The 13,409-nt window shown below is 43.6% G+C and overlaps 2 protein-coding genes across 4 annotated transcripts; both read right to left on the bottom strand.

Annotated features, from left to right (window-relative positions):
* Positions 1-146: 146 nt before the first annotated feature.
* si:ch211-163l21.11 (inositol 1,4,5-triphosphate receptor associated 2) lies at positions 147-10,070 on the bottom strand. 3 transcript variants are annotated; one of them, XM_052053093.1, is made up of 13 exons: positions 9,728-10,063; positions 9,602-9,662; positions 7,689-7,761; positions 7,582-7,609; positions 6,356-6,496; positions 5,948-6,079; positions 4,629-4,785; positions 4,513-4,553; positions 4,398-4,448; positions 2,658-2,815; positions 2,460-2,585; positions 1,387-1,491; positions 147-1,317 (listed from the first exon to the last, which is right to left on the bottom strand). In XM_052053093.1, exons 1-13 carry the CDS (start codon positions 9,773-9,775, stop codon positions 1,212-1,214), a joined length of 1,227 nt encoding a protein of 408 aa, XP_051909053.1. In that variant the 5' UTR covers positions 9,776-10,063; the 3' UTR covers positions 147-1,211. The 3 variants fall into 3 exon arrangements, with proteins under 3 accessions (XP_051909053.1, XP_051909044.1, XP_051909037.1); XM_052053084.1 differs by having other exon boundaries at positions 4,513-4,785; positions 9,602-9,681; positions 9,728-10,070; XM_052053077.1 differs by having other exon boundaries at positions 4,513-4,785; positions 9,728-10,066.
* Positions 10,071-10,133: 63 nt separating this feature from the next.
* rpl10a (ribosomal protein L10a) lies at positions 10,134-12,754 on the bottom strand. Its single transcript, XM_052053373.1, has 6 exons — positions 12,625-12,754; positions 11,572-11,643; positions 11,416-11,496; positions 10,671-10,819; positions 10,421-10,593; positions 10,134-10,350 (listed from the first exon to the last, which is right to left on the bottom strand). The coding sequence occupies exons 1-6, from the start codon at positions 12,627-12,629 to the stop codon at positions 10,180-10,182; spliced, it is 651 nt and encodes a 216-aa protein (XP_051909333.1). The 5' UTR covers positions 12,630-12,754; the 3' UTR covers positions 10,134-10,179.
* Positions 12,755-13,409: the final 655 nt, after the last annotated feature.

Below are 13,409 nucleotides of genomic sequence, written 5' to 3' on the forward strand. Positions count from 1 at the left end.
TTTGGAATGTGGGAGGAAACCAGAGTACCTGAAGAAAACCCACGCAGGCCCGGGGAGAACATGCAAACTCCACACAGAGGAGGCTGTTTTGAAACACTTCTGATACTCAATTTGAATGAATATCAAGTTTTATAAAGGATTGTCGGAGATAGGCACTCAGAAATAACGACAAGACACTTCTGGCTACCAACAATAGGCACTTTATTGGTCCCACACAGAAATGATAACACAGTTCAAACAAGTTGTATGAAGCTAAAGAACTCTTACCGTGTGCCAGTAGGGTGGAGAGCCAACACCCTCAGCAGAGTGAGCTTCAATACGAGCTGGGCGTCTCGTACTTTGACCCACAGCGGACTCTGCTGAGGAGCATCGCTCCCCTCCTTTTATCCTCTAAAGTGTGTGCATCGGGAGAGGTGAGTGGCCATTCTCATCCCTCCCTACGCCACACTGTTTGTTGTGTAATCAAGTGGCATTGATCTCAATCAAGTTTTGACAATTCAAACAAAGCAGACTATGAAGTCGTCAAAGCAGGCTCCAGAGTCCATCTCTGGAATTGCTTAGGCAAGCAAGTCACCAAGTCATGTAATCATCTCAAAGCAGTTTTTTCACTGAGAAGCAATACATTGATTAAAGAAAACATCACAAAATATCTTGATATACCAGAGGCCGGAGCTGGAATCAAACACGGTACCTCTGCACAGTGAGGTCGACGCACTAACCACTGCATCACCGGGCCGCCGTGTTTAAAAAAAAAAAAAAATTAAAAATCACCACATTCTTTATGAAAGGTCTGTGACAGTCTTTGGTCAAATCACAGAAAGGGTCATGTATTGGATCATTCCACTTGAAATCACCCGGTGTTGGGGAGGCGGTTCTGTGTGGCGCCAACGGAGCCGCATGGCGCCACGCCACTGTTACTTGTTCTCAAACTGCCTCGAGGAAAAGTGAGCATCCCAAAAGTGAAGCACTGTTTGTGTTTTCCTCGTGGAGTCAACCCTTGACACATCCCACGTTTGATAATAATAATAATAATACATTTTATTTATAAGCGCCTTACAAGACACAAACAGGCAGCGAACACAAGACCGTTTTTTTTTTACCATTTAATTTGACACATACTGCAATGGGTGGGCAGGAATTCCAAAGAGCCAACTATTTAGGTATTTATTGTAAAAAGTACATTTCCTCTCTTCTTTTACACAAAAAAAATCTTACACAAAGAGAAACATCCAGGTGATGAAGGAGAGAAACACAAAAACACAGAGAAGCAGTGAGCGGCGGCAGGCTTGACGGCGCTGTCTGCAGGACGAGCCATCTCTGAAGACGACAGCCATCAAACATCATCATTTATTGGGATCTATTATTTGATAAAAAACGGAGACTTACACAGAAATCCGCTGGCAGATGTTGGACTTTTTCTTCTCCTTGTCAGCCTTTTTCTTTGCCAATGAAGCTTTGCTCTTGTACCTCTGCCTTTTGTCCGGCGCGCAACTGAAAGACCATCATGGAGAGGCACATTAACAGTTCGGGATAAAATTGATCATTCGTGAACTAAACACTTCACTGGCTCCAATAATAATAGTCCGTTGTGATCGTTTTGTTCAACCGTTGTGTTTTAGAGGAGAATAATTGTATTCAAGGATCAAAGAAGCTATTGGACCAGTTTTGGGCTTTCTAGTGCATGATTTTTACATAATTCCAAGATCTTCCTTGAGTAAATATCTGTTACGAGCAGCGTAGAAAATAAAGGTAAAATTGGAAAAACGTGATTAAAGACAGTAAAGTGTTATGAACTCATTCACTACCAAAGACGTATTTAAACGTCTTTTCAGACTTTTTGGCTGGTACTGAATGAGTTAATTCACTTTAAAAAGGTAATTAATTGACAGTACTATTTATATGCCGTAATAATTCCTAAAATTACTATTTTGCAAAATTTGTAATTTTAGACATTCTAAGATGAACTCTGCAACCATGCAAAAACTGTGTTAAATTGAGGTGGAACAAGGTGTGTGTGTGTGAAATATATAAAATATAATGGTACTCTGTGAGTAATATTAACATTAATTTGAAAAAAAAATGCGGGGGGAAGTCTTTGATCCTCTTTTTGCCCCTTGTGTCAGTGCAATCCATTTAGGATGCGTCAAGATAAAAATATTTTAAGAGATGAGCAAGACCAAAAGAAATTGTATCAGGTGGAATGAATAGTACCATTTTCTAAATTTAAGCCTTTCGGGGACAGGGGTGACTACAGTGGACAGCTGATCAGGTTATCATTATTGGTGCATGAAAGGGATAAACTTGAATTCAATTTCACCTCCAACATACAGTACCAGCGCAGGTAAATAAATAGCTCACAGACGGTGTTCTTCAGAATATTTAAATTGGCTCATATTAAAATGGCCCAAGTGGTCATAATGTTCCGGTCCTCCTAAAATATGAAAACAGGGTGGAATAACCTCTTGTGCGGCACCTTTCCACCAGCAGTTGCTTTGCACGGGACAGAGCACTCTGGGATGGGAGACGGCTGGGGAGGTGGCCCCCACTGAGGCGCAGGCGCAGACACTTCGTCGAGATCAAATGGCCTGGAAGATGAAGAAAAGCTGTTTGAGGAAGAAGAAGAAGAAGGGAGGACAGGAGGTGGCACGCAGCAGCACCTGCCATCCACCGAGCAGCTGTCGTCCTTGTTGATGGCGCTGCAGCTGGATGCCGAGCTCAAGCAGGGAGATGAGCAGGCGGGGAACAATTTATGGCTCGGGTCAGCTTCCTCACGAGCGGCCCGCTTCTTGGACTCGCGCTTTGCCTTCTGGAAAGGCTGACGCGCAAAGAAATCAGTTTCATGAGAACACACGATCTAGTAGGAAATATCATGCCAAGAGTCAGTGATCCCATTGATTCATTTGAAATAAACTATTTTAAAAAAATAGCCAAATAAACTATTTAATAAAGTATTTCCGTTTCACATTATTTATTTATTTTATCATTGGTTAATCCATTATAAATAGATGGAGAAAAGCAAGGCTGCAGTGAATTTCAAACATCTTTGAAACCTGTTGCGCACACGCACACACACGTGCACAAAAGTAAATTTTTACAAATGAAATGTATATTTGTTATAAATAAAGAGTTTGAGGAATGGGCGTATTGTATGCTTTATTATTTTTTGGTAAAAGTTCCGGGGGAAAATGTCGTAGTTTGGGTGTGCTTGTTGAGAACTATCATCACACTTTCTTCTGTGGGATGGGGACATTCAAATAAGGCGCGTTTTTGAAACGTTTTGAATTGAGCAGTTTCTTCATTAGATATATTGTGGGGGGGAGTAAAGACATTTTTTGAAAATCTGAGTAAAAAATATGTTTCAGGACACATTTCTTTCCTTGTCTGCCAGTGCAGTCACATTGAAGCCAAGCGCTACATACGCCTCGTCATATTTCCTCCATGAGAATTCTCCCTGCACAAACTCTGCCAATGAGAGCGCCACTGCTCCTTAACATAGTGGAGGTGCAACTGCAAGTTATTTTAGGACGGTAAAAAAAATTTAAATGCATGTTCCCCGAGTTCAAACGCGACCCCCCTGACGGCGAGCCTCACTTTTTGAGAAACACTGCATTAGGGACTCCGTAGCTTCATAAATATATAGACAACCTTAAAACTGTCTACATCCACCAGTGTGTGAAGCTGTATTCATTTGTATATGTACTGTATAGGTACAAAAAACCAGCTAGGTAAGAAATCAAAAATAATTATTTTGACGTTTCAATACTTTGACGTGGGCGGAGGCCCGATCGAATGATGACTGATTCCTTGAAACCAAAGAAGTGGGGGATGGGAGGAAAAAAACGACTTCAGTTCTCCTGCTTCGTCACTCAGTGTAGACGTCTCCAAGTGCGGTCCTCAGGAGCCCGTATTCAGCCTGTTTTAGATGTCTCCTCTTCCAGCACAGCTGATTCAAATGAGGGATCGTTAACAGACTTGTGCAATGCTTGCCGATGAGCTTCCAATTTGAATCGAGACGCATAAAAAAAAAACAGGCTGGCCAAAGGCTCCCGAGTCAAATGTTATTTTACTCTATACTGCGAGTCCCTCAAAACGAATACCCCACACTACAAAAAGAATAAAACTCAAGAATTGTATGGGACCGCAATGAAAACGTGAAACAGGAATCAGAACCGGAATCATTCCAGTTCAAAAGATGTCCCCTCCCTGACTTTGCTTTGTTTTGGTCTCGGTCCTTTATACTCCTGGCAATGACTCCTACATTTCCACGTTTTTTTTTTTCTAAAAAGGCTAAACAATGCAAATTCTGATTGGCGGGTCACTTTTTGAGAGTCACGGAACACAATGACTGGTGTTCAAAAAAGTGAATTTCGAACCCTGCTCAGTAAGAGAAGCCTCACCTGGATGTCACTTGGAATCAGTGACATGCTGACTCTGCGGCGACTGCCATTCTGGTAAAGGGCAGAAGGTTGAATGCGAGCAGCGGCCGCCATCTTGCCACAGACAACATGTTACCTGTTGAAAGCTTTTCTTCCAGCTGTCACTTTCATCCAGATCTAGGGGTGAAACAAATCCGGACAAATCAAACACAGGAAAAGCAAACAAAAACGTCAAGAGAAACGATGAGAGACCAAGAGGAGCTCCAGTGTCATCGATGCTCCTGCAGGAGTTCTGCTGCTGGATCATCTTCTTGGCCTCCTCCAACACCGCCTCATGTCGCTCCAGTCGCCTCCTCACATTCTCCACGTGAGCCACCATCAGCTCCACTGCCCGAATCACACGAGCCTCCTGTTGTACATGGCGGCCAGCGACTGTTAGGCACTCACCGGTCCAGATTTTACACCGTGAACATAACACGTGTGATTGTCAGCAACCAATACCACAGGACAATTGCCCAGAATGAAATTCAATTTTGAAACTATTCTCAGCAGATTACACTGAACAAGAATAGAAACTCAACACTTGTTTTTCTTCTCCCATTTTTCAGGTACCCAAAAGGCCTCGCTCTGTTGAAATCTGTCCGAGTGAGCGCTTCATCTTTGTCAAGATTGTCCATCCACCTCATAGGTGTGGCATATCAAGATTTTGATTGGACAGCATGACTATTGCACATGTTTGCCTTATCGGATGTCCACTGTAAAGGTTCACTCGGAACTGTGGAGTTTTATGAAACGGCACAATTCCACAGTTGTTGCCCGTGAATGTTTATTTCTCCACAATGTGTCGTGTCCAAAGGCGTGGCCTGCTTGCTACCTACTGTCGAGAATCACCAGAAGTTGTTAGCGCCCAGCAACCTGCAATTGTAGCTTGCGATCTGTTGCGCGCTCTTTTCTCCTTATTATTATTCTCATTCAGAGTTTATTTCATGTACAATTCACCGAGGGCACTAGCAAAGAATGGCAATCTGGAGGGCCGAGAGAAGCATTTTAAAACGGTACACGTGAGCTACGATAGTTAACACGCTGCAAAGGTGTGCCCCATGGTCCCGCGTCAGGTCTCGACGAATGTAGGCATCGATTTCCTTTTAATAAACTTTTGTGTCTACTTTATTATGTCTATTATGTCTGTGAGGGCACAGATTGAGGGAAGAACAATGACAACTGTAGAACAAGGGACATCAGAAATGAAAGGAAAGCCAGTTTGAGGAGGTGGCTCGGAGAAGGGATTTGAAGTTTTCTCATGAGTCAGAGTTCCAGAGGGCGGGGGACAGCGGCGGCGAAGTTTCAGTCAGCAGCGGGTTCAGCGCCACATCGGCGCTCGCCTTGTCAAATTTGGAGGAGAGCTGATCATCTTATGTTCGTTTGATGAGCAATGGCAAAGTCCACTCCTGCCGACCACGTGTAACGAGCAATACGCTAAGAACACAAACAGCTCGTACTGCAAAATCTCATTGAAAGTCTGTCTGATGTTTATCCTGAAAAAAATAAATAACTTGGCTGCATACAGGTACCTGGTGCACCGCTCCAAGAACCTCGGCCGTGTTGGAGATACGTTCAACCGTGCCAGTGAGGATGTCTAACGACAACTCCAGCCTCTGCAGGATTTTACTGCGCTTGCTGTCCAGACACAAGCCCTTTAGAACCTACTGTATAAAAACACCACAAGCACACATTTTACTGTACTTCATTGTCACTTCACCCCCTTTCTGCTCATGTGATGGAAAAGTTGCTTTAAAATTGTGCTCGGTTGTCATGGTAACTAAAGCTGTACTCGGCATTGCAGTACAGGGGGTGAGTTGAAAAGTAGTTTACTTCAAAGAGCTTTTGTTAAGACACCGGGAGCTGTTTGTAATTGTAGGTAAAAACGCAAAACAAAATGCCTTATTTAAAGTGTCCGTCTTGTTGTGCACCGCGCGCACCTCCAGCGTCTCTCTGCCTCTGGACAGCTCCAGCAGGACGTTCTCCTCAGCCAGGTTGCGGGCATGCTCGTCCGCCTGGAGCCTCTGTTTCAGGGTGTACTGGTCGCAGCGGAAGGCCAAGGCGATCTGAACGAAGTTCTTCTGTGAGAGCGACGGCGAGGATACCCAAAAAGAAACAGAATTTGCCGTATCGATTTACGTGTTCCAATTCATACCTGTAACAATGCTAGTCATGTATAGTACAATGCGTTTTGATTATGTGATTGCTAAGCATGGCGACCCTGCCCTGAGCATTTGATTTATTCATTTACTTAAGGATGCATTCACACCTCCATTTACAAACTTGTTTTTGAAGCTCACAAGTACTGTATTGGCCCGAAAATAAGATGGCCCTAATTATGAAACAACCACATTCTTTTCAAGGCTCAAGTTTGAAAAAAGACTTTTTGAACACCAAAATAATTTTTATACAAAAAATAATTAGACTACATCTGAAACAAATGATTATAACAATATACTTGAGAGAAAGAGCATGTTATTTTGCCTTATTCAAATCTTAATATCTGAAGATTTAAATATGTAAACTAAAGGGCAATCACATTCGTAAATGAATGGCTTCTGGTGTTTGAAATGTAAATTATATCATAACTTCTCCTCAGCTGCCGGTAAACCTAGCCAATCATCGACCCACTTCTCTCCAGATTGTCGCTGCGCTTCTCCATTTTCTGTTATCGCTTCTATTATTTTCTTCTCTTTTCTTTTTTATTTTTCTTCTTCGTGATAGGGGTTCGCTTTGGCCTGAGGAGTCAAGTTCAGCATTCGCTTCAATGGTATCTGGCGCCATCTAGCGTCGTGAATGGGGATAATGTCTAGACCCCAAATATAAGACGACCCCCACTTTGTCTTTTTCAATGCAAAAAAACCCATCTTATATTCGGGACAACACGGTAAGTAGCCATTATGGTCCAATACAATTCGCTGCAGGCATACTCCATGTGTGTTTGTGAGAGCGGGGAGGGGAGTTGTCAGTCTTTTGGTTATTTGCTCTGCACCTTTGCACTGTGAGGTGGATGTGCTAACGGTTGTCCATCGTGTCGCTGTGCATGACACTTAAATTCTAAAAACGAGAGGACCTCTCAAGAAAGCAAAGACATGAAAAGTGAGTTTTAGCAGCTGACCTTGTTATTGGAATCTCTAAAACTAGAGAAATAAACAAATGAACTTACTTCCAAATCCGTCTCTGACATCTCCCCACTGTCAAGAAAACAAAAGCTCAGTTAACACATTCAATCTACAACAGTAAACACATGATTTGTGGATATCAGGCTGAGACCTGTTGAGGCCCACTCGATCTATGATGGACAGCTCGTTCCAGTTACTTGGTGGTGGCTCCTCCCGACTGCTTTCTGTCATTCAAAAGACGTGAATACCGGTATAATTTGTGTGTTTTCAGTGCAACGCTTATTGATGACAGCCCAAGATAATCAACATCAATGTTGTCTTTGTCCCACTTGGGCAAATTTCCATCCACCACTTTAACCAGGGGTGTCCAAACTTTTTGCCAAGGGGGCCAGATTTTATGTGGTAAAATGTCGGGGGGCCGACCTTGGCTGACATTCTTTACATTGAACAACAATATTGTTCAACAAATTCTAGTAAGCCAGTCTGTTTCACATTTCCATTTTTAATTTAATTTCAACAATCTTAAGAATTTCTTTTGATTCATTTGAAACAGGAATTTGAAATATGACATATCAGTCAATATAAACACGGAGTGATGTCTTGTTGACTCGTGAGTGATGCCCTCTAGTGTCTAAATGCTATTACTCATTTAGCCACTAGAGGGAAGCAGTACTCTATGAAACATCACTCCCCAGTCTACGAGACCTCAGTCAATGCAACACGTGTTCCATTGCGCCCAACCTGCGGGCCAGACGGCACTGATTTTATGACAGGGGCCGAGGGCCGGATGAAATTCGACCGCGGGCCGGATTTGGCCCCCGGGCCGGACTTTGGACATGCCTGACTTTAACGGAGGACCTTAACCTCAGGAGGGTCGCGGGGATGCTGGAGGAACATTGGAATTATTGTTCACTTCTACCTTTTTTTCATCATGTAATTGTCAATCTTGATTACTGGTTATGCATTTTTTAAATAAGCAGAATGATTGTACAAAGCTTGTCCGCTGGTGCTGTCAGTTCCTTTTTCAGGAATTTTTGAGTCACAATTTTGCACATTTATGACAGTCGACAGCTATGGGTCGTGACCGAAAGAACGAGATCCCGGATGCAAGCGGCTGAAATGAGTTTTCTCCGCAGGGTGTCCGGGCTCTCCCTTAGAGATAAGGTGAGAAGCTCAGTCATCCGGGAGGGGCTCCGAGTCGAGCCGCTTCTCCTCCACATCGAGAGGAGCCAGATGAGGTGGCTTGGGCATCTGATTCGGATGCCTCCTGAGTGCCTCCCCGGTGAGGTGTTCCGGTCATGTCCCACCGGGAGGAGACCCCGAGGAAGACCCAGGACACGCTGAAGAGACTATGTCACCCAGCTTGCCTGGGAACGACTCGGGATCCCCCGGGGAGAGCTGGAAGAAGTAGCTAGGGAGAGGGAAGTCTGGGCTTCCCTGCTAAAGCTGTTGCCCCCGCGACCCGGCCCCGGATAAGCGGTAGATGATGGATGGATGGATGACAGTCGACAGCATTTGTTAACCAAGAAATACAGTAAATAATGTAATTGAATACAATTATAAAATACAGTAGTATATTTAGAATCTGAACATAAACTGAACTTTTAGATACCAAACATAAATTTCGGGTTCGATCCCGCCTCCGGCCTTCCTGTGTGGAGTTTGCATGTTCTCGGGCCTGTGTGGGTTTTCTCCGGGTACTCCCGTTTCCACCCACATTCCAAAAACATGCTTGGCTCAAAATTATCCCAAGGTGTGAGTGTGAGCGCGGATGGTTGTTCGTCTGTGTGCGCCCTGCGATTGGCTGGCAACCAGTTCCGAGTGTACCCTGCCTCCTGTCTGTATACAGCCGCGAATAGGCTCCAGCACCCCCCGCGAACATTGTGAGGATAAGTGGATTATAGAAAGGCTATGTGTAACGGTGAAACAACGACCACATGGACATCAATGCTTTGGATTTAAAATAACCTATGCACTTCAGGCAACCAATCCTAGGGATAGAGCATACCATCTCAGGAGTGCACCCAGACCCTCATGTTTACCTGTAATGGAAAGGAAACCTACCTGAATCGCTATCGTCGTCATTATGAAAAGGTGCCTGGCAGCCATTGGTCGCCACATCCAGCTGAAAGACAATGGAGCCTCTGCACATGTGGAATTTTGGTGAATGTTTCGCTGTCGTTGACTCACCTGAGGGCGCTCGATTGCATGGACGGAGGCCATCTCAAACTGCTCCATTTTCTCACTCAGTTGAATGCAAATCCTTAGCTCTAGCCCATAGCTATTTTATGGAGGCTGTTTCGCGTATGGACTCGCTCTGTGCCGTACTGAGAATAGATAATCCCATTATGAGATCCACAGTCAAGGCAGAAGAGGACAAGTCGCTTTGCACCTCCTACTTGCAATGTTTGTCTACAGCAAACAAAAGTTGACAGTTCTCAAGTTGACATCACACCTAATTTGGAACTTCACATTTCTAACACCAACACTTGTGCGAACACAACGGAAGAAGATTGATCCGGCAGGTTTACGACCAACAATGCGACTCATTGAATGATCGTGTTTCAGCACGGTAAAATGAGCACTACACACCAAGTGGTTGGAAAGTCCACATTTTTATTTTTTATAGAACAGCTCATCTTTTAGTAGAGGCGCTGGGGCTTTCCCATGGTGCTCTTGACATACAGGGCACGCACGTTTTGCCAGTTCTTCTTCAGCAGCGACACCAAGAAGTTGACGGCAAGGTGGATGTTGTACACCAGCTCCTCCTCGGTCATATTCACGTGTCCGACGGCCACAGCCAGGCAGAGGACCTGAGGCGCACCAACGCAGGATGAAGTGCTGCGAGAAGCTGCCACATAAGACGTTTGTGGCTCATCTTACCTTCTTCATCTGGAACTTGATGGTGGATTTGACCTCGTCCACTTTGGTGTTTAGATTCTCATTGTGGGTGAGCAGCGAGGGGAACTTGCCGGCCTTGTTGAGCCCAGGGCCCAGGATACGAGGGATCTGCTTGATCAGAGACTCTGAGGCCAGGAATGCATCATACTTCTTGGCTGGAAGAGGCGCAAATGGTCAAGATCCCAGGAAAACAAAAAACATTTAGCGGTGCAAGCTGTGAATGAGTCCTCACCAAGTTTTTTAACCAGTTTCTTGTTCTTGTTGAGCTTTTTGAGTGCCTCCACATCCATGTGCGGAAGGTTGGCGGCTTTGGCCTCATCGCAATGCTGCTGGTCTCCCAAAAGGCAGACTGAGAACTTTGGCCTGGGAAGAGTCTTCAGCCTAGACATTAAGAGTCACAAGTCACAATTGGAGAACTGCAACAGCATTGCATCAGGGTTCACTCCATCTTGTAACTCTTTTATGCTCCCAACATGTACTTGAAAGGAAAACACTCCACTTTACTTCCTCAAAAATGAAGGGTGCTGGCAACCTTACGTTACTTGCTATCCATCACTTCTGGAAATTTAAGATTTGCTTTATAGGGCAACACTGCCACTACTCAGAGCACACACAAGGTTCAATCCAATTCACAACTTTAACATTTTCAATGTTAAAAGTCTTACCATACCGCCATGCCAGGAGTCTTCATTCATAATATAGTGAACATTGGTCGGCTAGAAGGCCGTGAGCTAAAAAAAAACCCAAGCTCAGCCCATCAAAGCCTCCCCTCATGTTTTAAGACCCAGGGTTGGGGTCCGCCTGCCGAGGCTGGATCAGCTCAGGCAGACTACCCAAAGTACTTCTCCACGCAAGTGCCTGGCCTGTCAGAACTTAAAAAAAGTCTATACACTACCACCTTACTGCTTTAGCCAACATTCCGACAAGAGCCAGACACAAACATGGACAAGGTTGGGTGAGACGGTAAATGGTCCAACCTGACGGTGCCGGAGAAACGCTTGTCCTTATGGGGATCATAATTTTTCAGGCTGATCTGCAGCTCCACAGTCTCCACAAACCTAACAAAGCAATACAAGCACATTAGCCATGTAGAAGAGTCAACGGCAAAAACAAATGCTGCTCTGAAAACTTACTTCCTCTTTTTAGTTTTTGAGCCCGTCAGGACTTCTCTCACGGCCTCATACAAGGTGTCTCTGGAAACCTTACTACGACGCAAATTAGCAGAGTTAACCATAAATTATGTGAGATGCTCAGATTCGTTGTACCTTTTGCCATCTGATGAAAGTGCATTTAATTAAGCTGCCTATCACTTAACATTGCTAGTGTACAGATGAGCAAAGTATAAAAGGCTCTGAAATGAAGTGTATATGGATAATGTCCCACTGCACTTATGACACTCATGGCACACAAGAGAGCCAAAGCACCCCGACTAAAAATGTGAGGCGAACACGCAACCTTCTTTAACGAAATTTTTGCATTGAGTTACGAGTTTAAAATCATCATTCACACTTGCATGTAGCGTAGGATTACAAGAATGACGACCCAAGATTGATTAGATGCGTTTCTTTTATTCCGTGGGAGACAATACTCTCCATTTGATTAAGATGCTACTTAATAAAACTATCCTTGATAGAGTATTAATAGTAGCTAAATCGACGACACAAACACAAATTGTCTGTCTTCCTACATGTTTGTTAAAACTTCATTTTGAAAAAAAAACACCATATACGGGATCAGAATTGACCCTTTTATTGATTACAGAATCATATAGGTTATTTATCGTTGTTTGTCGTCGTTGCATTTTTCCAATTGTGCTTTCACGTTGACTTGAAATGGAAAAACTTGGCTCGTCAAGAGCTTCAAACCAGTCACACAGAAACACACAAACTGCACTTATATAGTCAAAAAGGTGATGGCTAACAAATGTTCCATGATTTAGACGCCAAATAGTAATCTTAAATCGGTCGGATGACAATGGATGCACGAGGATTAGATCTTGAAACGTAACTTGGCGAAGCGCACGATTAAGTGTTAGGTGTCCCCAGGACGGTCAACAAGGTGCTATGATGACACGAAATGATCGAACGTTTCACATACGATTAATTTAGGTTGAATAATCATATACGGCTAAATACTAGTACAACCCTTATTTCAATTTGTCATGAATTTAGTGAAAGAGACGGTACCTCATTTTAGCGGCTTTTCCCTCTGGCCTCGCTACGCGAGAAAGGAAGAGCTGGGGGAAGTTGCGTCAAATAAAAACTGCCGGACTTACGTCATCATCAAACGCCTGAAACGGCGATTCGTCCAACGAGTTCGGTTATGATTAGGTATTTTAATATTAGTCTTTAAAACTTTTCTATTATCTTTTTTCACCCAATAAATAGAATGCATTAGAGTAATTTCAGATTTATATATTAAATAGTGATACAATATGTTTGTTTTGATGCGTTTTCTTTTTTTTGTGCCAAAAGAAAAACAACACAAATAGAATAAAATAAAACTGAATACGATGAATAAAAAAACTGCAGTTGTCAAAACAAGAAATTCTGCAACAATATTAAGTCAAATGTACTTTATTGGTGATAAGTGATGTGTTTGCTGCACTTTTGCAAGTGCAGCAAAGGATCCAGCACACAACCATCAACAACAAAAAAGTGAAAAATACGCTATCTACAGTACCGTATTTTCACGACTATAAGGCGCCATTAAAAGTCTTAAATTTTCTCCAAAATGGACAGTACGCCTTATGGTGCGGAGCGTCCTTTATATGCGCTGAGTTCCAAAATCTGACTGACTGCCGACACGCTGTTTATATAGAGAAAAGGCGGAAGTGACTGTGAAAGAAGTCGGCCAATCAGGGAAGGGTGGGCGTGTATACATACATATATGGAGAGGGAGAGAGAGAGAGAGAGAGAGGGAGAGAGAGGACAGACAAGCTAGTCCGCCAATGGTGAAGGGTGGGCGTGTA

Source organism: Hippocampus zosterae, chromosome 2, assembly GCF_025434085.1.
Source record: "Hippocampus zosterae strain Florida chromosome 2, ASM2543408v3, whole genome shotgun sequence".
Taxonomy (NCBI): Eukaryota; Metazoa; Chordata; class Actinopteri; order Syngnathiformes; family Syngnathidae; genus Hippocampus; species Hippocampus zosterae.

Bases quoted from the DNA above. Each gene is read 5' to 3' on its own strand.
- si:ch211-163l21.11 (XM_052053077.1), bottom strand. From the start codon at position 9,775: ATGGAGCAGTTTGAGATGGCCTCCGTCCATGCAATCGAGCGCCCTCAG. The intron at 7,610-7,688 runs GTCTCAGCCTGA...TTTTCTTGACAG, and splicing joins GATCGAGTGGGCCTCAACAG to TGGGGAGATGTCAGAGACGG. The intron at 2,816-4,397 runs GTGAGGCTTCTC...TTTGCGCGTCAG, and splicing joins TGATTCCAAGTGACATCCAG to CCTTTCCAGAAGGCAAAGCG.
- rpl10a (XM_052053373.1), bottom strand. The intron at 10,820-11,415 runs GTTGGACCATTT...CTTAATGTCTAG, and splicing joins CGTTTCTCCGGCACCGTCAG to GCTGAAGACTCTTCCCAGGC. The intron at 10,594-10,670 runs GTGAGGACTCAT...CGCCTCTTCCAG, and splicing joins GAAACTGGTTAAAAAACTTG to CCAAGAAGTATGATGCATTC.